At 40.3% G+C, this 8,263-nt stretch overlaps 1 protein-coding gene across 1 annotated transcript; it reads left to right on the top strand.

The window, feature by feature from the left end:
• Positions 1-4,945: 4,945 nt before the first annotated feature.
• LOC133960329 (placenta-specific gene 8 protein-like) lies at positions 4,946-6,624 on the top strand. The gene is made up of 4 exons (XM_062394832.1): positions 4,946-5,062; positions 5,555-5,641; positions 5,730-5,917; positions 6,010-6,624. Exons 2-4 carry the CDS (start codon positions 5,575-5,577, stop codon positions 6,217-6,219), a joined length of 465 nt encoding a protein of 154 aa, XP_062250816.1. The 5' UTR covers positions 4,946-5,062; positions 5,555-5,574; the 3' UTR covers positions 6,220-6,624.
• The last annotated feature ends 1,639 nt before the right edge of the window (positions 6,625-8,263 follow it).

Consider the following 8,263-nt stretch of genomic DNA (forward strand, 5'->3'; position numbering starts at 1 on the left):
TGAAGTAACTGAATATTTCCTTGTTACAATAAAGAGACAGGGGGAAACTTGATCTCTGAATGGTATCACATCAACATTCATACTGTCAACAGGCTGTATCCAGGAAGAGACTTCAGTTGCAAGCGCTGGAAATATCCATATGTAAGATATCCATAAAAATATAGAATCTATTGAAGAAGGGTCCCACTCAACACAGACCCAGGCCACAAAGCAGTGGACACAAGCAAGGCTCAAGGTCCGATTTCGGGGTGACTGGGAATAAACAAGTTTCAGAAAAATATGATAAACTCAGGCTATAAAACTGTATCTCTTTATAATCACTTGACAACAGACACATAAATACTTGAGGTTCAACATTTCAAAGTGGTTTGGAAGCAGCTCCTCTCTCTGTTTGTCTTGCTGTGTGTTACTTAAAGGGAACATATTATGCCCATTTCACCAGAGTTGATATGGTTCCTTGGGGTCTTAATGAAATGTCTGTAACATTTTTTGGTAAAAATACCACAAGGATCATTTAAAACAGCACCTTTTTACTCTGTCTAAAACAGCCCACCTCTGTCCATCTAGGGGTGGGTCGAGTGGTAGTGGGGGAGTGCATAGAGCTATGGGGGAATGTACTAAATGGGCATTTTTCGACTATGACGTCTATTTTGGGGAAAATTCCATTGGACGCACTTTAGCACATAGTTTCTGAAATAGAGGAACCACAACAAATCGCGGGAGTGATTTTTTTCCAGAGTTTTTGGGACGGTAGACATGCCAGATACCCAAACTAATGTGTAGAAGCACTACAAAAGTGGAATTTTCATAATATGTCCCCTTTAAGTAGGTCCTGCAACTTATGAAAATACACATATACAAATACAGTACAATACACACAAAACACATAATTTACTTGACAACGCACCACATTTCTTTGTCTTTGCTTTTTTTCATATAAGTTGTAATATGTAGCTTATATAATACATTTTAATTAACTTGTGTCTGTAGTGCCGAGCACGAGCTGAGCTACGTGCCTCCGGTGAATTACATTCAACTACCACAGGAATCGATTCCTGGCAGGTGTTGTGCGGAACCTTCCAACAGCTGCCAGGAATCTGTTGCTCAACCACCGACTTCTCACTGGTAATCCAAACAAATATTACTTCAATTGTCTCCCATACTTAATCCGATTTAGGCCCCGACCAAGAGACTCATCTGGAAAATGCAAAAATACTCTAAACAAGAGCTCTGTCATCTTGAGGTGAGGGAATTTGATTGAGATTATTTCCTATGACATTAAAACAACTTTTGGATAATGCAAAATCTGAGATTGCGGAAATATGGAGGCACTTGATTGGAATATGCAGAAAGTTAAATTAACAATATTGTGATGTGTTCATTCTTTTGTTTGCTCTTCTTATCTTGGGTGAAACAAGAAGGAGGATATTCACGTTAAAGCAGATGACACATCACACAGGTCATTTGGCTTTTAGTCCCAAACAAAGGTGGGATTATGATGTCTGCAATTTATATTTTGTTGGCTGAAATATCTTTATGCCAGACACACAGAAACATTGAGTTTGAGTGCAAGGCAGACGATTGAAGTGGAGACAAATCATGCTATGGCACAGAGAGTCGGACGGCTTGCCACACCTGCTTTACAGTCAAATCTGTGCAACCACTTATTTATCCAGCATGGGCTTCCGCGATCATAGCCTCTCTTTGATTACGTCTGGTTCTGCCGCATTGTTATGCTCCTTGTTGTGCTCCTTTTCTCAGCATGACTCGGATGCCACTTCTCAGACAAGACGTATTCCCTCAGAGCGTCCCTGAGTGGCAGCAAGACTCCCGGCTTGCACAGGTAGGACTCCCGGCTATTTCAAAAGAGAAAAAGAAATAGATGCGTTCATCCTCAAATTCAAATAAAGTAACATCACAGAAAGTTTGGGAGACGAGTTACAGATTAACAGGCGGTGATTCGTCCCCGCTGTTGTGTTCATCCAGTGAATAAACTATAACTGCCATTGTAAGCTAAGGGTGTGAATAATGTGTTGTTAAAATTTGAAAACAGGTTGTTTGTGTGTTGACAGGTTCAGATGCAGCAGCAAATGGCACATCCAATGACCCGGTGGAACAGTGACCTCTTTGACTGCTGTGTCGACACAAAGGTTTGTAAGAGCTCCTGAAAGTCACGATTCACTCGTTGGGATTGTGTGTTTTTTAATTTTTTTTTATCGTATAGAGCAACATTACAACTCTTGTTTTTCAGGCTGCAATGGCTTCTGGTGCTGCTGTTGCAATGCCTGCTCGGTTTCAGAACAGTTTGGTCAGCACCCTTGACTCCCAGTGTGCGACATATGCACCCCCGCCTGCACAGCATGCTGTGGATTACCATGCTGCATCCCTCCTGCTGGCCTGTCTCTGAGGGCTGCTATACGGTACAAGTACGGCATTGAGGTATGGAATGTAGAACAACAATTTAAAGGATATCCAAAAGCTGTCAAACTTAGGATGGATGGATTCAAGTTTTTTCTTTTAGTTTTTCTTAAACCTTGTATGTGCATTAATAGAAGGGCGTAGAGAATAGTATGGGGGGCAACGGGTATCAGGAAGTGTAAATGTGTATGTGAAGAATTTTAATTAAGCAGTTAGTGGGTGCAGTGCAGTGTGCCCACAGTCTGTAGAGCGAGTTGAACATGTTTTCTCCTACGTCCTCAGATAAAGTAGAGCAGTGGTTTGACAACTTGGCCAAACTTGATAATTTGATCTCCGTCATGGCAGCAACATTCATAGAATCACCTCCTCTTTGGATTGAGTCTAGGAGTCTTCTTCAAAGTAAAAGCACAACAAAGTTTTCTAACTTCACTCGCCGCACAATAGGCTGTTCATAACACTCTCTTCACACAATGTCCAGCACACAAACAATAAAAAGTGACAGTTATTGTGGATCTGTCACGACTGACAAGGAATAATGCTGAAGTAGCTTTGGAGCATTAACACAGGACAAGACAACATCCCATTCTAAACAGGCTTGTTAAGAACTGAACTAGTTTACATATTGAAACCACTTCCTACATTGTTTAGTCTATAAAATTAAAGTTTCATGTCGGCAAACTTAAACGTCAATACCGATGTCTCATGTACCCTCATTAAAGCAGTTTCAGTGGAGGTAATTAGGGAATAATTACACCATGATTCTGTTCAAAAATTAATACTAATTTCTATTAAAGCTAATTTAATATGAGGCCTTAAGACATAAGGGGTTCCCTGTTTATTTCTAAACAAAAAATGCACTTTAAATAATAACCGTGGGATACAACAAAAACTGCATAACCTACACTTTGTCTTTTTCTGCAGGGAACTCTCTTCAAAGACATCATGGTTTCCAGTGTCTGCATGTGGTGCTCCTGGTGTCAGATGAGACGCGAGTTGAAATATCGGCCAGTAGACCCAGTTGTCGTCAACCTGCAGCCTCGCCCAGTGGTGCCAGCTCCTGCGGTCCAGCCCACTGCCCGCACAACAGAGCGCCCGACAGGGTTTGTTGTGGATAGGTACTAAGATCTGTCCATTTGACATTAACACGCACAGCAGCTGTGAGAATGTGAATTTGAGTTGTGGAAATAACCCCATTGAAAGGATTGAAATTCCCGTCTTAGAAAAATATCATCATCACAGAAAACTTGTTAGTTATTTTATGTTTTTACCTTGGTTTTTCTTCTACTTACAACTAAGAGGAAAGTTGTTGCACATCACAATAATTATTAAATAAATGCAAAATTTACAATAAATAAATATATAAAAATATTATTGTTTTTATATATATCAGCTTTTTCTTACTTATTAGTAAATTGGGAACATATCTGAGTAGTGATTAATAAAATAAATCCTAACTCAAATTCATGTTTTTCCTTTGAACAGACATTAATGTTCCCAATTTTCTTAAAACATTTTCCTGTATTGTGTCTATATACAGTATATGTCAAGTAAAAGCATATGACGCGTTTCTTCACATTATAATGAGTATGTTTGGATTCTGGAAAAAATACAACAAGATATATGAAGATGTCCCTTTGGACTTAAAGACATTTTGGTTTATAACAGTTGCAGATCACCAGGCAGGGGAACTAAGTGCAATATATATATATGTATAGCTTTATTTTAAATGGATATTAATTCAAACTTCCAAAACCACAAATCAGGACACCCACAAAATAGACTCGTAGAAAACAAACACACAACCCTAACCCTAACCCTAACCCTAGTGCAGATAGATTTAGATATCGCAAACCCCGTGAAAAACACCACACTCCAAACAATGCAGACAGTGGGACTTCTGTTCTTATTGATTTGAGAAACATCATCACATCATTATTATAGTCCACTACGAACCAATTGCTACCAATAGGGGGAGGCAGAGGGCCAGCCTAGCATCTTGTGTTGCAGGTTGTTAAAATCTACTAAAGATTAATTATAAACAGATAGAAAATCACACATTCAACATGAAAGCGGTGATGTTTGACTTACCCTGATCCGGTGACTACACTCCCCCGTGGCGTGCGGACATGGAATCTCCCGTCCCCAGGATGGCATTCATCTCAATATGAAGTGATCTGATGAAAGCACTGGGAGAAGTTCCTAAAAGTAAAATGTGGGAAATGTGGAAAATGGCCATTAAATCCAAAATGGCACTATTCAAGCATGTTTAAGCCCTTGAAAAGCCCTGTCTTTTGTCTGAAAAATTATAAAAATAATAATAATTATAATCATTCGAAAATTCAATAGGGCCTCCCACCGTCGGTGCACGGGTCCTAATATAATGAAGCACATGTTATTAATAGCAGGTACTTTTGATTTGACTCGTCTCGGATTCAGATTTGGCAGCATAGTTTTTATCTGACATGCACCAGATGTCACTGTTCGTCTCAGGTATGCCCACTTCCTACACGGGTTCAGAGCTGCAATGAGACGATTGGTCAACAAGACGTTCTGGGACCAGGTTGTCCTGGCACCAGGTTGTCCTGACACCAGGTCCTGCTGACAACGGGACGTTTTGGCAACAGGACTTGCTCGGCTTGGTCAGGTAAGAGCTTTTAGTTTTGTCAAATATTTGATATGTTGTAGTTCGATGGAATATGACTTGTTTAAGAACAGCATGCAGGGAAAGAGGATTTTGACAATAATAAACCTTAACCTCACCGGGGAGACAGAAGCATCCTGGTCATTTCTAGATTTTAACAAGGTTGAAGAAGCGTATTGTGTGACCGAAGAGACTCGATAGTGTTGAATTATATCCCTTTAAATAAAGTTTAGTTATTCTGCGGGTGGAATTGTTACTGAAAAATCAAAGTACTATCAAAGGATTTTAGTCGCATCATAACTATAGATGCCGATCTCATGTTTTTGTCCTAAAGAAACGTATCTGAGGAAACTCTCTGCAATGCTCCATTACTCCATGTCTTATCATTTCAAGTCCACTACAAAGACATTCAATTGTGAATGGTAAAAGGAAGGTAATCGAGTAGTTTAATGTTAAACCTGAGCTGTTGCCCTTTTCCTTTGTGTGTGTAAACAGGTTCATCGATCTAACATCCAATGGCAGCACAACCTTTGAGAGAGTGGAAAACTGGTCTCTTTGACTGCTTCGAGGACGCGAGTACTTGTAAGAATTAAACCCACAATTTTGTCACGTTTGTGCTTTTTGGATTCACATTTTAGGAACATTCTTCGGTAACACTAATTCATCTCAGGTTGCTATGGCTTCTGGTGCTGCCCTTGCCTCGCCTGCACGGTTTCAGGAAGATTCGGAGAGAACAGTTGCCTCCCATTATGCGACTTGTGCAGCCCGGCTGTGTTTGGCCTCTGTGGGATCCCGCTATTTGTTCCCCCCGTGTCTGTGAGTCTCCGGTCCTCCATTCGGAGCAGATACGGCATCAAGGTGCGGAGCATGCAAAGATGATTCACCACAAATTTCACTACAGGATGAATATATTAGATGAATTTACATATTCTTTACTCCGGTCTCTGAAGGGATCTATCTGTAAAGACATCGCCGCTTCCTGTTGCTGTTTGACCTGCTCCTGGTGTCAGATGCATCGTGAGATAAAAGATCTCAATAAGAACCGCGTGGCCATAATCAACACGCAGCCGGTGCCAGTGATGATGATGGCGCAACCCCCTATGATGATGGCGCAACCCGCTATGGCTGTGAACCAACATGGGGTCATTGTGACGTCATAATGAGATTTGCAGCTTCTCCATACTAACTTCTGTCTTGAAGGGATTTTTTATTCAGATCATATCCTGCTGTTGATTGACTTTAGGGTGTTCAAAATAATCACAGGTATATATTTATAACATAATAATAGATTGGGGCCTCTGTTATAGTACTTGATTTCATTTTTTTTGTGTGTCAAATACAAACTGAAAAAAGTTTGCATTCAAAGGCAAAAGGTGGTTTCAGTTCAATCTAAAATGTGGAGTTTAATCAACCCGATCTGATCAATAAGTCGAAATTTCACATTTAAAAATAAAATAATGTAAATCATTTTGTATTCTATTTATTCTTAATAAATTATTAATTTAGTTGTTTCTGATTATTATTTGTTTGGAGCTCTGTGTAGCAGCGGTTTTTTAAAAGGTGCCATATAGATTTATTATTATTTCTATACCCAGTTCCAGTGGCGTTTCTACATTAGGGGCACGTGGGGCACTGCCCAACCAGATCCAGATGACGCTGTTGTGCAGATAGCTCAATACTTCTGTACTTTGTGGCAAAATATATTTTTATCTAATTTTATATGCAACGTAGCGTGGAAGTGTGTGTGAATCACAAGAATTATAGTCTTGTTTTGGAGTCATTTGATTCATGTGTGTTTCTGTCTGTCTGCTTGCCAGTGTTAATTTTGACGTCACCACTTTAACAGACCCCTTGAAATGAGGAAAAGAAACGCAAACAAAAGGGAAAGTTTCCCCTCAAGAAACTGATGTTATCTTTAACCTTAAGGTTTAAACAAGTAGTAAAAAATAAATGACTAAAATGAACAACATGTTATTAATAGCAGGTACTTTGTTTTCGACTCGTCTCTGCCCACGGATTCAGATTTGGCAGCATAGTTTTTATCTGACATGCACCAGACGTCACTCCTCATCTCAGGCATTTCCACTTCCTACACGGGTTCAGAGCTGCCAACAGGACGTGCTGCCAACAGGACGTGCTGCCAACAGGACGTGCTCGGCTTGGTCAGGTAAGAGCTTTTAGTTTTGTCAGATATTTGATATGTTGTTGTATTAGATGGAATATGACTTGTTTATGAACAGCATGGAGGGACTAAGGGTTTTGACAATAAACCTTAACCTCTCCGGGGAAACAGAAGCATCCTGGTCATTTCTAGTTTTTGACAAGGTTGAAGAAGTGTATTGTGTGACCGAAGAGACTCGATGGTGTTGAATTATATCCCATTAAATAAAGTTTAGTTATTCTGCGGGTGGAATTTTTACTGAAAAATCAAAGTACTATCAAAGGATTTTAGTCGCATCATAACTATAGATGCCGATCTCATGTTTTTGTCCTAAAGAAACGTATCTGAGGAAACTCTCTGCAATGCTCCATTACTCCATGTCTTATCATTTCAAGTCCACTACGAAGACATTCAATTGTGAATTGTAATGGAAAGGCAATTGAGTAGTTTAATGTTAAACCTGAGCTGTTGCCCTTTTCCTTTGTGTGTGTAAACAGGTTCATCGTTCTAACATCCAATGGCAGCACAACCTTTGAGAGAATGGAAAACTGGTCTCTTTGACTGCTTCGAGGACGCGAGTACTTGTAAGAATCAAACCCACAATTTTGTCACGTGCTTACTTTTTGGATTCACATTTCAGGAACATTCTTCGGTAACACTAATTCATCTCAGGTTGCTATGGCTTCTGGTGCTGCCCTTGCCTCGCCTGCACGGTTTCAGGAAGATTCGGAGAGAACAGTTGCCTCCCATTATGCGACTTGTGCAGCCCGGCTGTGTTTGGCCTCTGTGGGATCCCGCTATTTGTTCCCCCCGTGTCTGTGAGTCTCCGGTCCTCCATTCGGAGCAGATACGGCATCAAGGTGCGGAGCATGCAAAGATGATTCACCACAAATTTCACTACAGGATGAATATATTAGATGAATTTACATATTTCTTTACTCCGGTCTCTGAAGGGATCTATCTGTAAAGACATCGCCGCTTCCTGTTGCTGTTTGACCTGCTCCTGGTGTCAGATGCATCGTGAGATAAAAGATCTCAATAAG

This window comes from Platichthys flesus, chromosome 9 (genome assembly GCF_949316205.1).
Source record: "Platichthys flesus chromosome 9, fPlaFle2.1, whole genome shotgun sequence".
Classification (NCBI taxonomy): domain Eukaryota; kingdom Metazoa; phylum Chordata; class Actinopteri; order Pleuronectiformes; family Pleuronectidae; genus Platichthys; species Platichthys flesus.

Excerpts from the sequence above, each read along its gene's own strand:
- LOC133960329 (XM_062394832.1), top strand. The coding sequence starts at position 5,575 with ATGGCAGCACAACCTTTGAGAGAGTGGAAAACTGGTCTCTTTGACTGC. Across the intron at positions 5,642-5,729 it reads CTTCGAGGACGCGAGTACTT|GTTGCTATGGCTTCTGGTGC; the intron begins GTAAGAATTAAA and ends AATTCATCTCAG. Across the intron at positions 5,918-6,009 it reads GGAGCAGATACGGCATCAAG|GGATCTATCTGTAAAGACAT; the intron begins GTGCGGAGCATG and ends CGGTCTCTGAAG.